This window comes from Triturus cristatus, chromosome 5_1, assembly GCF_964204655.1.
Source record: "Triturus cristatus chromosome 5_1, aTriCri1.1, whole genome shotgun sequence".
Lineage (NCBI taxonomy): Eukaryota > Metazoa > Chordata > Amphibia > Caudata > Salamandridae > Triturus > Triturus cristatus.
Genome location: NC_140587.1, coordinates 149,016,412 through 149,041,636, shown reverse-complemented (window position 1 = coordinate 149,041,636; position 25,225 = coordinate 149,016,412). Strand labels below are relative to the sequence as shown.

The window sequence follows — 25,225 nt, the reverse complement described above, 5'->3', positions numbered from 1 at the left end:
TGTGGGCATTGCTGAAGCCAAAAAAGGCAAATCAGTAACCAAATGAACACTCTCATGTTGGGTTATCTTTGCATACAATTTTGTTCTCCCTGGGCCAAGCAAGGCTGTCCAGCGATCAGCCATGGCAGGTTTTGCTGCTTTTACTACAGGTCTTACAGTGGCTGATATTAGCTGGTGGCCACTTGGATTTCCTTGCAAAATAATACTGCCTTACAGCTCAGTCACATTGATACGTACTTTGCAAGTGCTGTGTTGCTTACTGTCCTTGGTTAAACAACGCTACTTATTCCCACCTCCTTTTAGGTTTTACTTTACAACTTCTTTTAATAGTGAGGAATTGGCAGGAAGAACTATCCCTCAGAAGAACGTTGTTTCTATTCATTAACCAGATTATCCCGCAGAATCCTTCCCCCCCCCCCCCCCCCCTCCCCCCTTATTAGTTAGTGCAGTTAATAAGATTTCAAGGTATACAATGATATCCCTGATGTTATAGACCCTTTTAATTAGATTTCTTGTTTCCTCTCCGTACGCTTTAATTGGGTATTTAAAAATGGAAGGGATTGACATAAGTGCACCAGACCAGCGCCATATGCAGTCTGATGTTGCATACTCAGCGGTTCAAGCTGGTACTGGAATTGTGTGGTACTGAAGTATACAAAAAGTGATGGATGTAATGCTTGAATTTTTCTCAGCCACTGACAATTACTCGTGCCACATCCCAGTCCATCATTTTTGCACCTCAAGCCACCTCAGTTTGGGCCCAGCTATGTGCAAATCAGTTTTGACCCTGCTCCAGTTGGAACAGTCCAGCCTGGTGTTCCCGGAACCGGTACACAAGTAACCTAGGTCTGGGTTTGCCCTATTTAGTGATCATCAGCCAGCCAGGTATAGCTGGGTTCCAGTGACAGTGTGCACAGTGCCCAAATCCGGGCATACCATTAAGGCGAAACCGGTCCTAGGCTACTTGCGTTCTGGGTCAGGGAGGATCTGGCGTTGTAGTTTGGGCTGGACTGTTATTTGCTGCATTTGTTTCACTACTGCACCTTACATATATTTCCTTAAAAGCATAGAATCTGGGGCTGTATTGGATGTATAAAGATTGGAAAAATATCCCATTTTAATTCATTAACTGGATTTTATTCTCCTTCTTAAACTTTTAGCTTGGCTATTGATATTCTCAACAGAATGTGTATTAATTAATCCAGTGCGGTCGTTTTTTAGGTCGAGCCTAGCGCAGCGCGCATGCGCTAGGAGAGGGCCTCTTGGAATCACTCCAGCTTTTCTGAAAACTCATGCGTGTTTCGATTTTCCACACATTGTATTTGCCTTTGCGTGTGGCTTTCAAAAATGAAAGCACGCAATTGGTCAAAGGCGGATGCATGTCCCACCTTTTCCAGTAAATGTTTCCTCCCACGGCATCCAGCTCGCGGGAGAGCACAGGGTGCCATCTGTTTTGGATCATGTTACGATCGCTTTCACTTATGCGACCGCGCTGGTCTCAAATGCTTTTGTTCCCACCTTGCTGCAGTGTGTTTGGTGTTTGTACAGTGTGTGCTACCCTGATCCGCATGCCGTTGAAATGACTTTGGCAGTTATTACTTGGTAAATATCGGTTACTTTCCTCCCCATCAGTGTTTTTCGCAATCTGGTGCTTAGTCTGTTTTTTTGTGCACTTTGGAGTAGTGATCAGTCACTCCAGCTGCTTGTGCTGCGTGAATGAATGATGTGACACTGTCTTACTCCTCCTTCATGCAATCTGTAATGCTCACCAGTCACTTGTGCTCAGTTTCCTTTGACCGCGTATTACTACAGACTGAACAGTCTCACTCCCTTCCATTCTCGGTCAATCTTACTCCGTCCTTTATCACTCCCCAAAAATAACCATCCAGTGTTCCCTTTTCATCTGGTCTGCTGCCATGATCGGTCAGTCGCGCTCCCCTCTGTCCATCCTCAGTAATTATGCTGTTGCTTCTCCTAGCCTTTCCTATATTACCTCTAAGCTTATGTTACTCCTTTCCCTTCCGCATAAAATCTCGAGTCTTCATCCTCTGAGATCACCTTTCCTCCCCCTTTGCTCTCCTGTCACTCATATTTTCTATTTCTTAATAAGCCCATCGTTCACTGATGGATCTTGAAATCACAGTGAAAGTTGTCGGTGGGTACAGAGGGTCTAGGCAAATCAGGACATTGCTTCTGAAAGGCTGACGGGGCTGAGGCAGCGCCAGTCAGAGTTCGGGATTTTGAGATACTTATTATTTTTAAATCTTGATATTCTTATTTTTTACGTTGTTTAAAATGGTGCTTTGATTTTGTAACCGCCTGTGCCTTTTTTGAGCCGGTGGATTCCAGGACTCACCACAGCATTTAAATAACACTGGCACTTCTACAGCAAACTGGACCTACAAATATTGGAATTCTTTTTATGATCGTAACTTAAGGGCATATTATTTTCTGGTACAAAAGTGGAGACTAAGGGAATTGCCCAAGATCACAGGATATTGGGCCAATGCCAAAACTCAAACTTTGTTCCCTAGCTCCGAAGTCGGCACCTTTCAGTGCTATATTATAGCTTTCGCCTAATGGCATTTGCCTCTCCTAATCTGTTACTTTTTCTATAGTAGTGCTTAATTAGAGCTGGTGCTTTCCGGAACTCACCACAGTACTTAATTATAAACACTGGCACTTATAGCATTAACTGGACCCAGCGTTTTTGGAGTGCTTTTTATAAGTATTGCTTAAGGACATATTACTTTATGGAAAAACACTGTTATTTTCATAAATACCACTTAACCTCTTCAATGCCCGTGACGAGCTGGTCTCGTCATGGGCCGCGGTTGCGCTGTGCCCATGACGAGACCAGCTCGTCATAAACCCCGCCCGCTAATGAAACGGCCGGCACAGGGCGGGGAAAGGGGCGGGCACTGAAGGGGTTAAGGCATAAGAAATTTTGGTACAAACATGGAAATTAAGTGATTGGCCCAGGATCACAGGTTGTTGATCCGACGCCAAGACTCGAACTTTGTTCCCCAGCTCTAAAGTCTGCATCTTTGCCTGTTACACGATAGCGTTCCCCAATGACATTTGCTTCTCCTAATCTGTTCCTTTTATTTATTTATTTTTTTCAATTGTATTGCTAATTTGAGCTGGTGTTTTCCTGCACACCCCACTGCATTTAATTGTCAACACCTTCGCTTACAGTGCAAACTGGACCCAAAGGTTTTGGAGTGCTTTTAATAAGCACCATTTAAAGATATATTAACACGCACAAGTAAAACTCATTTCTGATACATTTTTCATTTATAAACTGCGATTGTTGTTGTGCGCTATGTTTTACATGCTCTTTGGCTTTTATAACATGCACAAGTAAAACGCATTTCTGATATAGCTTTTATTTATAGACTGTGATGGTGTTATTATGCTTTTTATATTTTGTAACCTACAGCGGTTAATTTGAGCTGGTGGTTTCCGGGACTCACCAAGGCACTTAATTATTAATACCGACGCTTATAGAGCAAACCTAACCTACGATGCTTTGTATGTTTTTTTAGGTTCCATATAAGGTGCCAGAAATGGTGTTAACCCTTTTTTTTTTTTTAATTATAACTTTTAAACATGCTGCACAAAATTCGCAATACTATACAATACACATTTAAAACGTTAACAAAGCCCTTAGCTCTGTCAAAACACTTATAACGCCCTAAAGGCAAGACCTATTGGCTATGCCAATGCTTGTATTTTTCTGCCTGCAGCAGTAAGCGATTTTCTTATGGATGACTATCCTTGTCTTGTTATCCATTTTGAGTATGTTAAAGCTGCCCTTGTTATCCATGTAAATTCCCTTTTGCATAGTGAATTTCCAAGTCCTTTTTGCTTAAATCCGTCTTTTGCTGCTTGCTTCTGTTAAGCTTCGTTACTGAACAGCAGAAATGTGCAACAGTCATTCTTTGGTTTTGTTGAAGGTTTTCAACCGCTTTCTGTATTCCATGGCACTCACTGTCAGTCACCCCTCACTCTTTGGGTTTTTCATTCGTTTATATGATGCAAGTTGACCCTGATACATACACCACTTACTAAATCATCTATATGTGAAGTGAGTTCTTGCATGAATCCTGTCGGAGGAAGCTAGCAGATGTTGCTGCTACAGTTAGATTTGTTTTCTAACTGCTTTTCATGTTCAGTATAAAGGCTTGCCAAATGTTTGAACACTACTGTTTTCTTGACCTTAAGTTCACCATTTTACAACCCTAAGTCCACTTCTGTGCTGTCTGACTGCTCTGCATTCCTTACCTCCTGTTTCGAACTGCCACTCTTCCATCTTTAATTTGTGCTCAATTACGCATACTGTGAGTAGACATGCACTATGGCATTTCTCCTACCGATCTGATTTTGTAAATGTGTTGGGATATGAATTGCAGGGTTGAGTTTTGATTGATAAGGCCCCATTACTCTAAACAACACCCATGTCCGTCACCTGTGCTTTCCTCTTTTCAAAGTCCAGACCGGCCTTTATTGCACCTACACTGTCTAATCAAGCAATACCTTCCACCAGCTGTCCGTTCGGTAATGAGCAGCAAGTAGATTAAAACCTCTGCCTAGACCAGTCACTTTGCTGGAATGTTTCTTTGTTTGACTGGAATACAAATCCTTGCGCTGATGCCCTATGCTAATGAATGATATGATTTCCCATATGTAGTATCACCAAGCTTTGTGTAGGATGAGATGGGAAGAAGTTGCAGAGACTGAAACTAAAACTATCAGGACTGCTTTCAAAGCCAGAGGTAATTCTCCAGTTGATGAGCAGGCTGTTACATCAGCGCAGGGCAAGCTGACCAAAGGAGGTGAAGTGCAGGCGGATGGGGTTGTCCGTCCACAAGTGCCATGGATGGCATGATATTTTATGTTCAGGTATTTTTTTTGTCTGCATTGAGCTATCGCATGCCTTCTTGATTTACGCAATTGTATTCTTTACGTTCACTCTCATAAAGGAAATCAGACTGAACTTCACATCTGCGTTATTTTAGTTTTTTTTCTCTATAATAGACAACTCTGTCTGCTTCTCCTTCTATTGCAGTGTTCGTCGTGGTTACCAGGTATACAAACAGGTGTGTGCTGCCTGCCACAGCATGGAATACCTGGCCTTCCGAAATCTGGTGGGAGTCAGTCACACAGAAGCGGAAGCAAAGGCTTTAGCAGAGGAGGTAAGAGCTGCCTGTTGATTTCTGTTCAGTAGTTGAAGTGTGTGCTGGAAACTTTGTTTTTATTGTTACTTGATATTTGTATAGCATACTGTTGCAGCTTGTGTGATCTTGTCGCGCCCCTTCTTGTGGGTTTAGTTGCAGGCGGCAGCACACATGCGTGGAGTAAAATGTGTTTTATGTGCGAACTTCTGAGCACTGCTCTAAAACATATACATTGGCGCTGCAATTACATTTGAGAGCGTAAGGTATTCCAGCATACCTTCATCTGCAGTGGTTTCTGGACCTCCACATTGTGTGAATCAGCATAAGGCACATTTTGTTTTGTATTGGGTTCAGAGGTGTCTAACTGCTGACTCTAGTAGCAAAGATTAACTTTGAGTATACTGGCAATCTACGTAGACTTGTGTGAAGAAGAGCAGCCCAATGATGATGGATTTTTACTGAGAGATAATCATTTTAGTCCGAGAGGACATAAATGATTAACATTTATTTGGTCATTGTGAGCCTCCATTTTTTTCTGTTTGGTGTGTGTGGGACTTTGTGCGACATTATGTTGGACTACATTGTGAAACAATCGATTGCATGGTCATTATGTTTTCCATGGTGCTCAGCCAACGTTGCATCCAGAGTTGATCTAGTTTAAGGAAGGGGTTTTATGAGCAGCAACGCTGCAATATTAAAACAGCCTAAAGTATGAATGTTATTAACATTGATTAGTATGTTTGAGAGCATAATATTGATCGGAGCTAATGCATAGTGGTAAGCATTTGACAATTACATAGACGCAAATGGAGTTTGGTTAATTTTAGCTCAGCAAAAGGTGTGGGTGGTAAAGAAAGTGAAGAGCTAGTTCCTTGCAGACACAGGTGACAAATGCATGAATATACTAGCTTGGCACACCCATGCCTTTGATTCCAAGGAGAACAGGTGATAAAAGTGCAGTCAGAATGTTTGTCATCTAATATCTTGGAAGGGTCGTACCATTGTTATTTGCTTGAAGACATCTGCTAGAAAGGGCAGTGCTTTATCCATTGGTCACCCTCCAGCCCCCTGTAAAGAGTGCTGCTTTGTCAATCAGTCCCCAAGAATGCAATTGATCAGCCTCCACCTATAACCATGTACAAAATCTCTTTCAGTGATTGTCCAGTTAGAAGCACATAGTGTATGAGTAGGCTTTATCAGTCAGTTGCCAGTGACATCCGACAATTGGTAGGGCTTCATTCTCAAATCTGAACTCTGAGCGTGATACTTTGTTGATTGCTTACCTGTATTGGGACAAAATCTTCCTGCATGGTTTTATAAAGCTGTGCTGTCCTGCCGTCTAACGTTTTTCTCAACTGTCCTATTTTCCTTTGTGTGAACTCTCTAATCATACGCGACCACTTGAGATGCTTCATGTACTTTTGTTTTTGTAGTCATTAAAGCACTCTAATATCTGTACATATTATATGTAGTTTAAGTGAGACTCTGGGCTTTGAAATCTGTCCTAGTAGAGCTAAATGCCCCACTTTTTTATTGGAGTAACAGAAGGGTGTATGTATTTCACTACTCTGCTAGAACTGCATTTAGAACCAGAAGGGTGACCAGGTTGGGGGAAGGGAACTACAGATCAACGTAGAATAAACTTCTTTAACCAGAAGTTAAACCTCTGCTTGGCTGCTGTTTTCCTTCAAACTGGACTTGGGGGAAGGCTGTCTGCTCTTTAAAATGGACTCATGTACCCTAGGTACATACCCAATTGGTAAGGATCACCTTATTGGACCCTGTACAGTGTACCCTAGGTATCCAGGGCATAGGTGTACCCTAGGCCTCCCAGGGGCTGCAGCATGTATTATGCCACCCCTGGCCTGGCCTTCCAATTGGACACAACTGGCTGATCACTCAGATGGGGCAAGGTCGTGTAATCACCCCTTGCTTAGATATAGTATACCTATATCTACCCTTAAAATAGACGTGTACCTGTGAGCCACTCCTATGGCAGGCCTTAACAATCCTGGAGGCAGAGTGCTTGGTAACATGCGAGATGGTGCTCTAGCATGAGCTGAGCCTGTCTGCAGCTTTCGGAACCATGTCCTTATAGCTGTTCTATGATATAGCCTACCATATACTCTTAAAGTACCTTATAATCTTAAACGGTTATGGTAACTATGGTTTGTCTTTATCAAAACATGTCGTGTAAGGTGTCTAACACTTTGGAATAATACCCCCATACCATTTCTGGTGATGAGGATATTATTCCTCCCTTCTAGAGGGAGAGACGTGTTAAAATCCTACTTTACTGTTTAACTCTGACCAAAGCCTCAGCATCACAAAATGGATGCTGCTGCCACAGACACGAGTCTGACCTCCTGCAGCTGGGAGCACTCCCAGCCAGGGAGGCCTGGACAATAGGTTTCCTGCTTGGGGAGGTGCTAGCACCTCCCCAGACTGACTTTAGTGTATTGGGGCAGGGAGGGCTGAAAGGAATGAGACATGCCTGGGGCACACAAGGTGTCCCATGCATAGTCCAGTTCAAACCGGCGCTGGGGCACTCCAGGCCCCAGCTCTGGCGCGAAACTGGACAAAGGAAAGGGGGTGTAGCCACCCCCCTTCCTGGTCCCACCCATAGGAGGGACCTTGCAGGTAGCCCGGCCCACTAGCCCAGTATATCAGTAGGTAGCTGAGCCCTGCTAAAATTAGATTAACCTGAATCTGCAACTTGTACAGAAACTCTGGACCTTCGACATTCGACCTCAGGAAGAAGACTGAAGAAATCTCCCTTGTGGCCAAGGAGTGACCACCCTGGCCAACCAGGCACCATCCAGCGACCGCTGCTTTGCTTTGCGACTGATCCTACGAGGGACGACTGCAGAGACTGACCAGCGCCGAGACTTCCAGACACCTCTGACCCAGATCCACATCTCCAGCGAAGCTGAGACCCGTGGAGGCGACGAGGGACGTGGGACCGGCGACTTGGGAAAGGTGGCTAGTACCTGACTAGCGCGACTTCCGAGGCTCCCTTGAGGCTATGCTTTGGGAATTGAGAAGCCCCCATCCCGAGCACCATCTGCAAAGAAGATCAGCTCCCCACACTTCACGTGTCCTGCGTGGGGCCCTTCTGCACCCGAGTTGCTCGACGTGTTGTCCGGTTGCTGGCCTGTTGGCTAGTGACCTCTGACGACTAACCTTTGTTTTCACCTTGCTGGTCCGGCTCCTCCAGACTGGCACCCGCTCCTCTGTGAAAGAGAAGCACCCCAGACCTTCCTGGTCTGCACCAGAAGCAAGTCCTCCATCCTGCGTGGGTTCCGCTTGCCAAGGCTTGTTGGGTCCTGACTCGACTTCGACGCCGCAGACAGCAAGAGCCTTCGTGGGACAGCTCACCTCCTGGTCCTGGTCGTCCTCGACGCCTCCTGGTACCCGTGGCTGCTGCGACAAGCTTCACCTCTTCACCTGCATCTTCACGACATCGCCTGGTTCCTTCCCGGCTCTTGGCTGGTGACCTAGACTCTGTCCCTTCTGCTTGCAGGTTCCTTCTTTCTTGATCCCATCCTTGGGATCCACCGGACACTCTTCACTGACTGCCTGTCAGCAACTTTCCTTCAGGCATCCATAGGAGTCAACGACAAAACCCGACACAAGTTCACACCTATGCACCCACAGCCCGTGGGCTAGGTAACTTGAGCATTTCGGTGCTCACAAGGGTATTGACTATCCAAGGGTCTAGTTTCCGAGTCTCGACTTCCTAGCTATACCAGAAGTGTCCTAAGACTGTTAATTTCTAATAACTTACATTTCTATCGACTTTTACGCATTACGCGTGAGTGTTTCCACTCTGCACCTGAATCCCGTGGGCCTCCCACTTCCTAACCTTTGGTAGTATAGTGTAGCCCCAGCGATTCCCTAGGCCTATCCTGTGTTCGTGACAGTGGTTCTTATACCACTTACTTAGTATATGGTTTGCGTGGCCCCTAGGGCCTATCTGTATTACTTACCTGTGTGACTTAATGTATGCTTAAATAAGACTGTGTTGTACTTCCCTCGAATCTCAGAGTGCTGAGGGTTTGACTAGAATAAATACATTCTATTTTTATATACATCTGTTGTGGTGTCGTTTCATTTGGTATTCAAGGGATTACATATGGTATAACAGCTGGCTTCACATGCCATTCAGAGTTTAGCCTAAGACTGCTCTTGTCCATGCTACCACTAGGATAGCTGGTCTATAAGGTTGACTTTACAGCCAATCACCATAAGGGTTGTTTGGACTGATACAGGGTGTACACTAGAAGTAGTGACCTCATATATCAGGCCAACTTCTCACACATGTGCTTCAAGTTTAAATTATTATAGGAAGCTAGACCCTCACCCAACAATGATGGCAAGCTTCATCACCGGGTTGCTCTTGCAAAGGAATTGTTTTGCAGATACTGAGAATGGGGTCCAGTATTAATAAGGACAAAAAATGATATCGAGGTTTATCCAAAAAGTTATTTTTATTTTATGATGCCACTGATCAAGTTAAAAACAAAGATAGGATGTTAGGAACTTCAGTTGTTCCGTCATCTGATGGTCAACATGTTTCTGTCAAATGGCAAGCCTACAAAGCGTTGTGGCCTTTTTCAGGACCATGGAACCTTACGACTATCCCTATCCTGTTAATATAGTGCTGTACATGTAAGTAACAGGAAAAAGGAGGAATTGACAGTGCAAGCTAAAATATACTTGTTGTTTTCTACCACCTATCCTGTCATACTTGTTAAAGAATTATTTTAAAAAAATGAAGGTCACCTAATCTCCATGATTACGAACATCTGTTATTAACACTGATCTAGTCATATTGTAGGACATAAACCAGACAGACATGTTGCACCCAAGTGAGTTGCTGCAAACAGAGTGATGCACATTCAATTGTGTATAACCTAGCAGAACCTGGGACCAAGCCCTTCGGAGTGAAAGAGGTAGTGCCTCCCTGTAGGCACATGATGTGTTTATATATGAGATTATAAAAAAATTAGTAAAGCACAATGCCAACCAAATGGTCTCAGTAGCATAAACAAATTGGTTTTGCCACGTGAAAAATGGACAAAAGTCCCAACTTACTTCGGCACGGTTTGAAACCAGCCTTCAAAACTATTGCCTCCATTTCGTCGAACGTTGAGGCCGCAAAAGAATTTGATAATCAAGCACACAAACAGTGCATGACTTAATACGCTCCCGGCAAGTTCATCCCATGGTTAGCTAAGAGGCATTGTTTCCACTGTTTTATCTAGTTATGCTGAAACATTTTGACCGAGATATTTACCTAACTATTTAGTGTCCAATGGTCTAGTCCAAAAAATCTAAAGCAACGGTAAAAGCATTCGTTTGTCTTTCATTTAGCCAGAATATAATTACAGGAAAGATGACCCTGAAAAAAAAAAATACATAAGGGGTATCACTGAAGGCACGTCATCCCAATGTTTTTAAGTGACCTACAAGTATATTGCAGTAGTCTACCTACACCATGAATAAAGGACATTTTTTCCCAGAAATAGTTTCATAAAACTATCTGACCAATTTTAATTAAGCAATATTGAGATTTGTCCAAATTGGAAATGAGCCAAAAGTACCCATTGCCACAAAATCTTAAGAAATGGGAACTCTTCAAAAGGAGAATAGTGGTAAGTAAGGTTTCTTCTACTAACTCTACATCGTAATCACCTATATATAATTCACCTATGGAAATAGTGCTAGAAATTCACTTAGCAAGACCATGGGCAAAATCTAAAATATCATGTGAATCATTGTGAAAGGAACTTGCATTATAAGAGAATGGACCTAAAATAAGATGTAGAATGTAACACCAGTCCATCGTGTTGTACAACCGTGATCTCTATATTCTTTCAAGGGGGTCTCTAAAGCACCAGTGGCAGGGAATGTGAAACGGGTCTTCTCAGGTGGTGTTAATTTGTGACTCTCAACATATCCAAGACCACAGGCCAGGTGATCAGGTAGAGCATATTTTCAGAGTTACAATTAGTGTGTTCTACAAGAAGCAATGGTCTGTATAGTCCTAGGTCAGTGCACTTAGTGGCTTTAGTAATGGGACAACTGGTCCATTTACCCATGCGAAATGTCCATTAACTGGTGGTAAGCCCCAAACTGTAGTGATCAAAGGTTCTGGAGTAGTCTGCGGAGTGCAACTCGAAAAGGAGGATTCCTATTTCCTATTAGAGACTCTTATGCGTTCACAAAAGGGCATAAATCTCTTTTGCATTGCCAAACGTACTTAACCAGAGAAAGGGTGCCTTTCAGGAGCCAGCCACACTCAAGGCCATGACCCTAGGGTTAAGGAAAAATGCAAGTACTGGTCACATGACCTCATCTACACTAAAGAGAATGCGCCTACGACACAATTATCCTGGCGACAGCGAGGAAAGAGGTAATATCCCCTACATCAACAGGCCTCTACCCAACAGAGTAATTTGATGGACCTGGAGGGCAGAGGGGTGGAGAGAGGCGCAGCAAACCAATGAAGGCATGCTAATTGCAACAACGTCCCCAAATTCAGGAGCATATTATCAAGGGGCGACGATAATATTATCGCCGCTTTAGAGCTCGGGCGCAAAGCGGCGATATCACATTAGCATCAAGGGCACGCTAGCACGTGATTCCTTGGCGTATCGCCCCTTTTTCTCGCATTGATAATGAGATGCAAAAGAGGCGGGACTGTGAAAAGCAACATGGGATACTATCGCGAAGGCAGCTTTGCTATATTATCAAGGAAGGTTAGCGATAAATAAAATCGCGTTAAGTATGCCTTAACGCAGGAATTTAACGTGTGTTAAATTCCTGACTAAGGCATACCTAACATGGGGGGTGGATTTTGTGGCTAAGACCACAGGCCCCATCATCTAGGATATCGCCGTTTTCCACCATGGAAAATGGGGATATCCACACTATCTCTGGAATTTTTATTGCCTTGGCAATGCGCGTTGTTGATAATGCGCTAACCGGGCGATAAATTCCAGAGATAGCCGGCGATAAATATGCAAGCGCTAAGCGCGCTTTGCGATATTTATCGCCGGCCCTTGTTAATATGCCCCACTGTGTTCATCCACAGGGGGATGAGATGGAGAGAGCGCCTCAAGCAGCGCCTCCATGAGGAATACAAAAAAGGGCCTTGACGGTTATTCAGGAAGGAAAGACCTTTGCCTACAGCTACCTTAAGTCAACCCTTTGATGCATCAGGTAGATGTGTACTGGTACAACCCTCTTGAGTCATGCCTCGCTGGGAGTTTGAGTTTAAGATGGGGTATCTCCTCTATCAACATACCCCTCACAGGGGCTGTTGGTGGACGACTCACTGCAACAAGTAAAGGACGATGAGACCGCTAAAGCAATGGGAGCATTGCAATTCCGCAGGTCTTTCACGCAGGGAAGCAAGCCCACCAAAAGACGATTAAGCAGGAGAACCATCCAACATGCTGCAGCCCATCAACCAGCCAACCACAGCTCCAACTGCATACCAACAGTGGCAGTACCTGGCAAAACTTCCTTTTTGAGGGAGGGGTTAGAAGCACAAATACGAGACTTGCATGGATCACGTGCCTAACTTTGAACACCAGTAGCGGAAAGATTAGGGGGGGGGGTCCATCCAGAATGGAGATATATCACCTTGGACAAATGGATTTCAAATATATGACACTGCTACTACATCATACGCATCGAAAGACCTCCTTCGCTACCACAAAGGGAAAGGTCATAGACAAAGGAAAAACTCCTGCAGCTATGCCAGGATGTAAAGGTGCTGATCAAAAAAACAGCAATAGAAAGAGTTCCTCTAAAAGAAGTCAGAAAGGGGGCTCTTCCTCGTGCCAAAACAAGATCCGACATTAGGGCCAACCCTGGCCTCCAATATCAAATCAAGTTCATGCAAACGCAGCACGTCAAAATGACAGTGTTGCAGGAGGTCATTCCTCTTCTAAAGAAAGACTACATGGCCAGACTAGATCTAAAGAACACCTACCTACATATCCCAGGGAATTCAAGGAAAAGGCAGGACCTCTGATTTATCATAGACAAGGTACACTATTGATTAAAGTGCTGTCCTTTGACATAAAATCCGCTCCATGTGTTCACAAAATGCAGGCGCTAGTAGTCACGCCTCGCAAGGTATACATGTCTACCCATACCTAGGCAGCTAGCTAGTAAAGACCAACTCAAAATGCCAACCAAACATTCAGACTGTGATGGGGACACTGCACAAGCTGGCTTCCTCAGGTAACCTGTAGAAGTAAGCCATACACCCATAACAGGAAAGGTTTTATATATATATATATATAGATCTCCTTTCCAAAAAACCCCAAGCTTTAGAGACGCACTCCACAAGGAACAGTTCATCCGAACTTTTATTTCACAGGAGAAAGCATTCGCAGCCTGGTAGATTAATGTCCCTGACGCGTTTCGATGCCTCCGGCATCTTAGTCATAGGGTGGGTGATTTGGAATTCCAGAAATGGATTGCCTCTTATTTTCACCCAGCATGCTATAGATATATAGATATATCCATATCCTACTGGCAGTCGCCAGTAGGTAGTTATAGTTGGGACCTATTTTCCATAGGAAATCCGCAACATTCTATTTGGAATAACGTTGACGCCGATTGAGGAATCTTCGCAAAATTTTCCAAACTTTTGGCCAGCTCCGGTCCGCTCCTATCCTGGAAATTTCACGGTGATTCGTCAAGCGGGGGCCGAGGAAAAAAGGGGGGGTCCCAAAACGCATTTTCCCATAGGACCTGTTGATGCAGCTACAGCCCGAACTGCTGAACGGAATTGCACCAAATGTGGCAATGAGGTGGTCCTCAGTTCAGACTCGTGCCTTTTGCTTAAATGGTGTAAATCCGTTCAGTAGTTCATGAGAAAATTAGAGTTAAAAAGATAGATATATCTGGGCGGAGCCTAACCACACATCTCATCGTAAGATCTGATTGGCTGTCAGTAGTTCATCCAAGAAGTGTTGGCAGCCATCTTGGGACCAATATACATGATAGCACCTCATTAAAAAGCATTGCAGTTAATAGAAGGTTTTAAGACTTTGGTTACATAATAAATCATTTGTTGATGGTACCATACTCATTTTAGGAATTGTGGTGTGTTCTAAGGTGATTTTACCATGTGAAAAGGCCTTCTGCTGTGATATCATGAATCTTGTTTCAGAGAACTATTTTCTCATGCTTTTCCCACAGAGGTTTGGAAGATGATCTATAAGCTAAACAGAGCATATTTTCTGTAAATTCACATTATCTTTCGCAGTCATGTGAGAATGAAGTCTGACATTCTCAGTAAAACATGTACATCCAACAAGGGCAGAGACTGTCAGTTGATTCCTTTGTGTTCTACTGCAGCTTCCCAGAGTGTTCTAAAGAACATCTAGAGCGCTAACAGTCCTACTTATGACAAACGTATTGCACACCTGAAGCCATCTTGATCGGAATAAAGTGGTAACTCTTAAAACATTTAATTTAAAAAGGAACAAAATGAGGGGCTTCATTTTGCCATAAAGTATGATTAGTGCTGCAGAAAGAAAAATTAGGGCACATTTTGAGTGACTTGTCAAATCCTCTTCTATTTCATTAAACAATTCTGACATGCAGACTGAAACGTGCACTTTGAATACCAGCAGCAGACTTCCCCGGTGAGCAGTAGCTTTACTAAAGTGATCTAATGAGCAACTAGAGTGCTAACATTCAGAATTTATGGCAAATGTGTGACACATCTGAATGCCTTCTTGATAGAACCAAAGAAAAAACAAAAGTATTTCCTACTGAGGAGACTGCAGTAAATCAGGAAATTAGGACACTTCGTAACAAGTAAATCTCCCAAGATGGCCACCAGAGACAAAAGAGCCCAAATATCACCCAGATGTAGCCCAAGTATAGCCCAATGACAGAATGTCCCAGAGTGTTAAGAACAACTAGAGCGCTTACTGTCTTACTTATGACAAAAGTATGGCACACCTGAAGCCATCTTGATTGGAATAAACTGGTAACACTTAAAACATTTAATTTAAAAAGGAACACAATGAGGGGGTTCATTTTGCCATAGAAAGTATGATTAGTGCTGAAGAAAGAAAAATTAGGGCACATTTTGAGTGACTTCTCAAATCCTCTTCTATTTCATTTAAAAATTCTGATATGCAGACTGAAACATGCACTTTTAATACCAGCAGCAGACTTCCGTGGTGAGCAGTAGCTTTACTACAGTGATCTAATAAGCAACTACAGTGCTAACATTTAGAATTTATGGCAAATGTGTGACCTATCTGAATACCTTCTTGATGGAATCAAAGTAAAAAACTGAAAGCATTTCCTACTGAGGAGACTGCAGTAAATGAGGAAATTAGGAAACTTCATAACAAATAAATCTCCCAAGATGGCCACCAGAGACAAAAGAGCCCAAATGCAGCACAAATATCACCCAGATGTAGCCCACATGTAGCCCAATGACAGAAGTGTGCAAAACACTTATTTATTGTGTATTTGCAGTTTTATATAGTGCAGACTTGTCAGGTATTGGAGTGCTTTACATGAGCATTGGTTACATCTCACAAGATCAAATTAATTTTGGTTGTAGACATGGGGAGATTAAGTGATTTGACAAGAATCACAGAATGTTGAGCTGAAGCAGAAACTCCAACCTGGTTCCCCAGTTGCAAAGTCTGCAGCTCTGGAAGTAACACCACATCCTCTCCCCTAGCTGCAAAATTTAATCAAGTGGTCAACTGGATAAAGAAACAAATATTACAAATAATTAAAAAGTTCTTTGTCGCTATTTGAAAACTCAGAAAATATGTCCTCATTTTAGTTTTTTTAGAGCACTAACCATAATTTTGATGCAAATAAGACCCTCTCATATATGTAGTTTCTAAAGGAAATGCTGTAGGTATTACAGTTTTGATTACATCAAGATGACGTCAGGCGTTCCACACTTTTGTAATAAATATAGAATGTTAGCAATCTAGTTGTTCATTGGGATACTGTTGAGAGGCAGAGGCCAGGGACACGGACTCTGAAATTTGAAGGCAGGTAGGAGAGTGCAGAGGCAACAATTTGACCACACTGGGCAGGCAGGCAGGGCAGTGGCAGCACAACAGACTATGGAGGGCAGTGGAAAGGGGGGGCAGGGGCAACAAACCAACAATTCAGGATTGGCAAGAGAGGCTGTGGCAATATAATAGACCATTGTGGGCAGAAGGAAGAGGCAGTGGTAGTACAACCATACATGCCAACAGACCCGTTTCAGCCAGGAAACGTCCAATGTTTTTAAGCTAAAATGGGCTTTATTTGATCTATCTCCTGTCTACAATCTCCTCTTTTTCAATGTAACTCAAAGGGGAAAATCAATACCCCAGTTTGTTTTCAAAATCTCCCTCTTACCAAGTTCAAAATGTTCGTAAGTATGGTACATTGGATCTGTGTAGGCAGGAGGAATTGGGGTAGGGACATGGACTCGGATAACGGAGAACAGGAAGGACATGGAGAGGTGCACCAAACTGACCCTACAGGGCAGGCATCATGGTTTGCAGCAGCACAATACACCACATAGGGCATGCGGGACGGGAGTGCAGCACAACAATCCATAGAAAGCAATAGGGAGGAGACAGGACCATGCACATGGACAACAGAGAACAGAGGGGAAAGAGGCAATGGTAGCTAGCTGACCATAATTGACAGGAGAGAAAGCTGCAGCATAACAGACCATCAAGGGCAGGAGGGATGGATCAGGGGCATTGCAATGGAACAGACAAGCCAGGTGGGAGGGAATAGGGGTCTGCACATGGAAACAGAGGGCTGGCGGCAAGGGGGCAGGGCAGGAGCAGCAAGATGACCATGGAGGGAAGGTGGGAGGGGGTCAGGGGGAGCTAGTTGACCACACAGGGAAGGTAGGAGGGGCCATGGCAGCACAGAAGACCATGCATGGCAAGCAGGAGGGTTAGTGGCAGCACAATGGTTATGATGGGCAAGAAGGAGGGTGCAGGGGCATGCACAAAGGACCATGGAGGATAGAAGGGAGGGTTAGGACCTGGGCACAGACAAGAGAGTTCAGGGGAAGAGGCCTCACAACAGACCCCGCGGGGCAGGCAGGAGGAGCAATTGCAGCACAACCAACCAGGGAGGGCAGAAGGGTGTGGCAGTAAAATGGACCATGCAGGACAGGAGGAAGGGGATACGGGCATGGCATGTGGTCAGGTAGGGTGGAGGTGGCATGGACAGGTTGTCATCTGACAATGCTAGGCAGGTGGGAGGGGAGTGGCGGGTCCATGGAACATGGTGGGCAAAAGGATGGAGCAGGGGCATGCACAAAGACATCGGAGGGCAGGGGGAAGGAGAATAGGGGCAGCAAGCTAAGCACAGAGGCTAAGCAAGAGGTCAATGATGGGCCATAGAATTGGGCAATGGAGGGCAGGAGGAGTGGACTGGTACATCATGCTAAATGGAGGGCAGTGGCAGCACATCAGACCATTCATGGCAGGATGGAGGAGGCTAGTCCATGGATTCAGACAACAGAGGATAGGGAGGAGGTGGATGGGGCAGCAAGCTAACTGTTCAGAGAAGGTGGGTATTAGGAACTTTATTGTTTTTAAAATGTGTGTCTGTGCGAAATACTTAAAATATGAACAAGTTTGTGACTGACTCTGGGCTCTCTTGGCAGAAACACCTCCTGACCCTCCACAACCCCCATTGCAAAATGTAATGCCCATGAAAAGGGTAGGTGGACGCAGTGGTATATAGAACATAGTCCTGAGAGCACGATTGAAAATGAAAACTAGATATAGTATATGGTATAAACTATGCACCAAAAAGTGTGATATAAGATGAACCGGGGTGTGAAATATAATATGCAATACATTGTGCGCATTGACAGATTCATTGGAGAGCGCGAGATAGCACAGGCACTAGCTCGTGCTATGTGATATGCGCCTTGGAGTGTAATATGCACAGGGCAGTGTTGTGTAACCGAACTAGTCTATAAAGTTGTAATATAAAATAAGTGCTGGGGAGTGTAACGTTGCATATGCACTGTGACAAAGATATGGATCCCAGATTGTAATATGTATGGCATAGTGCTGTGCGTTATAACATAGGCATCGAGGAAGACGCGTTAGATGGGGCAATATAACCCGTGCGAAGCAAGTGTGGCATGACATATTCACGGGGTGGTGTTACAGTGCACATGGGCTAGAGAGTGTCATAGCATACGCACTAGCTGGTGGAATACAACACAGAGGTGTGTGGCACTCGGCGGGAACTGGTGGGTGTAACACAGCATTGGGCTCAGCCTGGAGCACGCTGTGACTCTCAAGTGAGGTTCGTCTCCTTTCCAGAGAGTAAAATAAAAAGTATTACACATCCGGCGGTGAATGTGTGTTTTATTAACCGTGAGGGGGGTTTCTTGCATAGTTTGGTCGAATTTTTGTCAAACCCCCTTTGAATGGCTTGGTGTGCGTGTGTATTAAATGTGCCCGTCAATAGCTACCCATGTTTGTATAAATAAACGACAAGGGTGTCTACTTGGAGAGTACCCACCGGCCTGGGCGCCGGGATTAGGCACGGTAGGGCGTCAGACACGTCAGAGCTTCACTAGCGGTGTAAATACATTCCACGTGGATTCATTGTATGCATAGTCACCTTTTAATGAATATCACGCAAATCGTCATGGTGATCGGTACATACGGTTTGTCCAGCATGTCCTAGGTGTTTCTATAAATATATATATTTTTTTAAATAATAAAAAACAAAGGCCGGCCCCGGGGGTTGGGGTCCCCGGGGCCGATTAAGGCCTTGGGAGGGCCAAATTAATTTTTTTCAATATAAAAAAATTAGGGTGCAGGCCCTGGGGGATGGGGTCCCCAGGGCCAATAAATTAGAAAAAGAAGGGGGGCCACACAGCCCTCCTTCACAAATTTAAATAAATAGAACGGCATCGCGCCAGAGGCCACGCCCCCTCCTTGCAGCACTCTGCAAACGCGCCCCCTGGCCAGTTGTAAGTTGTCATCAGTGATGTCATTTGAGATGTCATCAGTGATGTCACTGACCATGTCATGAGTGATGTAATATGTGACGTCATCAGCAGTGCATTGCGGGCGCGCGAGTTATAGTTAGCTGAACTAACTATAACGGGGGAATTTCAATGGTTTTGTATGAGTGAAAAGTCCAGCTAACTAACGCCCCTGAAACCTATGGTTTTTTCAGTGAATTTCTAAGGTTTTTTAAATGCTAATTCCCAACTATAACGTGCCTGAAACCTATGGTTTTTTTTCAGTGTGTGTATAAGTATGTATATATGTGTGTGTGTATATATGTGTATGTATGTATATATGTGTATGTATATATATATATATATATATATATATATATATATATATATATATATATATATATATATATATATATATATATTCTCCAATCCCTCTCTGCAACAAAAGGGTACAAGCTGCACTCCTTACGGTGAGTAAAAGCAATGCTGGCGTTTCCTGATATATTTCGGTCACATTGACCTTCTTCAGAGGAGGGGCTAAGGCATCACGAGGCTGAACAGCACACCGCCATTACGCTTGGAGCTTTTTAAGGTGTTTGCCCCCTGGTGGGCGGCTCGATAGTCAAAATTCAAGCATGCTGGGTCATGTAGTGCGCTGACAGTCTCCCAATTATTACCCTTCAGTGGGCGATGCCTTATGCTTCCCAATCACCGTAAGCCCCACGCAGTCCAATTTTTCTTACTGCTGGGGTCCAAACCGAAGTCCAGTCCTTGGTGGCTGCCGACTGCCCTTGTGCTTGCGCAGGAAAAGAAAACGGGTCCGATTTCGGGCAGTATGTTGGCGCTCTTTTTATCGGCGGTGCATGACTCGGGCAGGACCAAGCCTTTTTAACATCTCCAATCCCTCGGCAACAAAAGGGTACGAGCTGCACTCCTTGCAGTGAGTAAAAGCAATGCTGGCATTTCCTGATATATTTCGGTCACATTGACCTTCTTCAGAGGAGGGGCCAAGGCATCACGAGGCTGAACAGCACACCCGCATTACGCTTGCAGCTTTTTAAGGTGTTTGCCCCCTGGTGGGCGGCTCGATAATAAAAATTCAAGCATGCTGGGTCATGTAGTGCGCTGACAGTCTCCCAATTATTATATATATATATATATATATATATATTTGGAAAGCGTTGACTAGATGTTACATATTTGGATTTAAGAATAAAAATAAACATTTAATCTTTGATTCCATATATTGGATTTATTAATGTACTTATACCGGCGCACCTCTCTACTTGCTATCGTAACAGGAAAGGTGTTCATAGGAGCGACTCTGAACTCAAGAACAGCACGAGCCTATCCCGTACCCAGAAGAATCAAGGCACTTCAGAGCAAACTCACCCATACCAGAAGGAACAGTTTCAGACAGTGAGGGCAATAATGAAACTAATGGATATGATGGTATCATGAATTCCACTCATACCGCAGGCAAACTAAACACACGCCCAATCCAGGAGGGACTGAACCTCAGATGGCCACAGACCATGAGAAGTTTGGAAGATGTTCTGGTTGTCACAGAGACGTTTTAGGAGATCGGTGCTAGAACAGGCAACATGTTACCGTTGGGGGGGGGGGAGGGGGGGGGGTAGTCTCTTCAAGCTACCAATTCCCACAGTAACCGTTACTACGCATCCCACACAGGATGGGGAACACACATGGGAGGCCTAAAACTCTGGGGCCATTTGAGCCCAACCGAGGCAGTGAGACATATGCTCCTGTTGGTACTCAGAATAACATAACCATAGTGTTCTACCTAAGCAAACTAGGAGGGACTGAATAATACCCACTCCTACTAGCACAGGACAGCTAGAAATGAGCAATTCAAAGACACACAACAGTGGTGGTGATACACCTACTAGACAAACAAAACATTTAATCAGACAGGCTAAGCAGATAGGAAAACAAATCCAACAAATGGGTGCTAAAGTAAGAAATACTATAAGGCATTTTCAGGTCCCGAACAGAATGGAGATTTTTAATGAGGTCATCAGCCCAAGTACATGCAAATACTACAGCACCAAGTGGAACATATATATCCATTGGTGCACGAAAGAGGACAGAAAGCACCACAGTCCTAATGTATCTAACCCACCGCTGATAAGCCTTTCCTATGTACCACTCAAGGTTCACCTGGCCACCAATGTGACCTACACCAGAGGCCCCATGACGAACAGCTTCTTCACTCTACCAGTGGTAAAGAGCTTCCTAGACAAAGCAAAAAGGGGCCTTCAAGGCCAGAGTCAATCCCTTTGTGCCAGTGTCTATGGGTCTGGCCAAACGACCACATCCCATCATCTGGGTAGGGCCCCAGAGAGTGGAGTCACTGTCCAAATTCTAGGCCACAAGTAGTAAGAGGTCTTAATTTGTGTAACTAAAACCACTAGCCCTAAACCAAAGAGTTATACATGTCTTCCTGGAGCCAGTATATGCACTTCCAAAATCTGAGATATTTTGTAGGCTACCAGGGGTACTATCTTCTATGCACTGCTTTTGTATTGTTCAACGTATTTTCAAGCATTAGACTAACAAAAGTACATTTTACTGACTAAATAATTCTATTTTAGTGGGAAGACTGCTGTCCTTCCTTTTGCAGCGTATTGTGGGAGGCTAGTGTTCTCAATCCCTGTATTTTTAATAACATTACTATGCAAGTTATGCCCTTTTCAAAATTGTTTTTTTGCTCCTCTTTACCTTTCCCCCCTAGTGGACATGAGGCAACTAAGTCCACTGATGGAGCTTTGTTTATGCTTTTGAAATCCCTAGCAGAGTAACAAGGGGTCTGCAGAATTGTGGGTGTACCTAGAAGATGCTCACATCCATTTTTGGGTGTACCTAAAGCCCTCTTATTGGGCAAAGGGGACATTGATGGTTCCTGATCAGTGAAATACTAATACAGAGGCCCAGGCATTTTTTACCTAGACCCTTGTGAAAGAGACTAGTTTCAAACTACTTGTGGAAAGCCTTTTTGGTTCCCTATAAATGAGGCACTCTACAGCCTACCAAATGCATGCAGTATGATTGCTTGTGCATGTAACCTGTATGGGAGCTTTTTGTTGTTGCAGTCGTACCCTCTGTAAGGACACGAGTGCTGCCGAAGATGGAGGATCCCGTTTATGTTGCCTTCATCATGGTGATAGTCTCAACTTGCTTGCAGCTGCTGTTTGGAAAGCCTTGTATGAGAGATTTAGGGGGAATCCAAACCTCTGGCTTACTTGAAAATCTCTTCTGAACAAGTGACCAAAACTGGTTTGGCTTCCTTGTCAGCACTGATTCCAGGTCTGACGAATACCTGAATATCAGTTGGGATATCTGCTCAGTTCCTATTCAACTAAATATCTCTGTGATCAATATGGTGGCGACCTGGTCCTCCATACAGGCCTTCACATCTAAATACAAAGAGAAGCCCAGGTTTGACACAAAGTAGTAAAACACATGTTTGCTATTCAATTCAAGTGCATCTCAACCCAACATTCACAAGAAAGCAGATACTGCTACAAAATAAATGCACAGCTCTTGAATCCTGAAAAGATTCACACCCCAAAATTAAATGGTTACTTGCAGGTAGTAGTAGTTTTGCAGCTTTGAAAGGGTTTTTGGGGATTCCCATGTGACCGCCTCCCTCTCCGAAAATGACAGTGGCAAACTGGTGAGGGTAAGACATATGCTCCTGTTGGCACTCAGAATAACATAACCATAGTGTTCTACCTAATCAAACAAGGAGGGACTGAATAATACCCACCCCTACTAGCACAGGACAGCTAGAAATGAGCAATTCAAAGAAACACAACAGTGGTGGTGATACACCTACTAGACAAACAAAACATTTAATCAGACCGGCTAAGCAGATAGGAAAACAAATCCCACAAATGGATGCTAAAGTAAGAAATACGGCATTTTCAGGTCCCGAACCGAATGGAGATTTTTAATGAGGCCATCAGCCCAAGTACATGCAAATACTACAGCACCAAGTGGAACATATATATCCATACAATACACCCATTGAAGAGGAAGTTCAAGCCCCTGCAAGTCGCCAAAAGAGAGGGTGGGAGAGAGAGTCTGAAGATTGAGTACTATGCACAGGAACTTCTGGGGCGCAAGTCTGACTTTGCAGACGGACATACCATCCAGTTGTAGTCCACGATAATGCCTACAGGAAAAAAACACAGTTCTGTACCCAGCCAATAGATGGTGGAGTAATGCCCAGCAATGGAATCCAGAAAACTCTTCAAGCTACAAAACTACTCCTACTGGTAAGAAAACATTTCGTTTTTGAGATACAGATATTGCCTGGATCATGGAACGACATTATGCCTTGTCATGCAGGTGAGCCTGCACAGTCCTCCTTAATTCATTGTGTACCCAAGTGTGCGTATTTACCCTTTCCAGCCTGAGAGAGACATGAATCCGGTCACCCTCAAAACCTAGGGCTTACCATCTGGCCTGATGGGTGGAAGAGATCATTCTGATTCTGTAACTGTTAGAATGATCTTTTGAGCTCTCACCGTTTGAAGTTGTCGTTATACTCTAACCACTAATAACTTGGCCGATTAGAAGTGGTAGCACCTACAACTGAAGTGGTCATTCCTAGAGGTGCCTCCTCACTAGAAAATGTTGATGAGTAGATTGGCACTTTTGGATGTCAGTAGTTGTGGCTCACCCAGTATTTTCATTTTTTTTTCTAACGAGAGCACCAAATCAGACTGCAACTAGTCCCTATTCTTTAGGAGACTGTTCCTACATGCCCGTGTAAGAGCAAACCTGAGGTCACCATCGACTATACAACCTGATTGACTAGTGAGTACTCGTGGCATTACTGGTTGAGGTCCTTGTTGGTGCTGTGTGACTTGAGGGGCTCATCTTTTAGAGGTGACACGTCTAATTTTTGCCTGTGGTCACAATGATGTTGATTGCCCCATCGTAATTCCCTTTGGTAAAGAAATGCTCTAAAAGAAGTCTACAGCCCCAAGCCATCCTATTGTATCTTAGCCCCAGAAGATGGTATCAACTTTTTGATTTTTTTTGTCTTTTTTCTACCTAGACAGCAACTATTTACCTACCTGGGAAGTCCTTTTCTTTTTCAAAGATAAGTCACTAGCTTAATTTTTGTTATAGAGTTGTTAGAAGGTGGTTCTGACCATCTAAGTCGGCCGGATTTTTTGCTTTTTGAACACTGATTTGTTGAGCTTTTACTGCAGGAGAGCCTCATAAGTTGGGACTCGCCCACAGTGAGCTCATAATGAAAGGGACTGCAGGTGTATTTTACCGGTGTCCCCCTGGTGCGAATAGGCCGTTGTGCTGCAGCCAGAGTAGGGGGCACTGGACTGGTTACATGCAGACGTGTGTACATGCATGTGCACACGTGTAAGGGCTGCTCAGGGGAGATTCCTGGTGTGCGCAGCCCAGGAGCAGCTACAAATTTAATGGTGTGGCAGGAATTATACAGAGCTGGGTGGTGACATGGAATAGGCTTTATACAATGGGAAGAAACATGTAAGGGAAAGTCAGTGTGCTTTACTGTTTTCACTGAAAGACCACGTCACTATTCCCCTATGAGGATGGGGTCCATTTGTGATTTTCACTTCACTAGGGCCTACAAATTCAAGACACACTCTAAAGTCCACTGTAACATAGGTGAGAAGAAGTATTCTGCTGAATTCAAAAACAGAAATGTACTGCTTATGGGTCATCTAGAAATGTCATAGAGCTGTATTGGTCAAGGCCGCTGTTGACACTAGACTACTGAAGTCTTCTTATGTTTCATCAGTTGCAGAGCTCTTTAAGTGCTGCTTTCCTCAGAGCTAGGAAGAACAGCCCTTGTCACCTAGGCTAAATGCACTTATTGGCTGCCTATGTGGCTTCATATTTTCTTTAAGAATGTTAGTGTCGTCTTCAAGTGTATTCAGACTTTTCATATTATCTGACACACAGCATCTCTATTTAGATCTCAGTAGTTGACCTAAGGGACCAAGGACAAATG

The 25,225-nt window shown here is 44.0% G+C and overlaps 1 protein-coding gene across 1 annotated transcript in view; it reads left to right on the top strand.

Moving 5' to 3' along the window:
* The window catches only part of CYC1 (cytochrome c1), a 157,217-nt gene that overhangs the window by 50,204 nt on the left and 81,788 nt on the right, over positions 1-25,225 (top strand). The window contains exon 3 of the mRNA XM_085604680.1: positions 5,072-5,198. Coding sequence (XP_085460806.1) covers positions 5,072-5,198 — 127 coding nt within the window. The remainder of the gene's footprint in view (positions 1-5,071; positions 5,199-25,225) is intronic.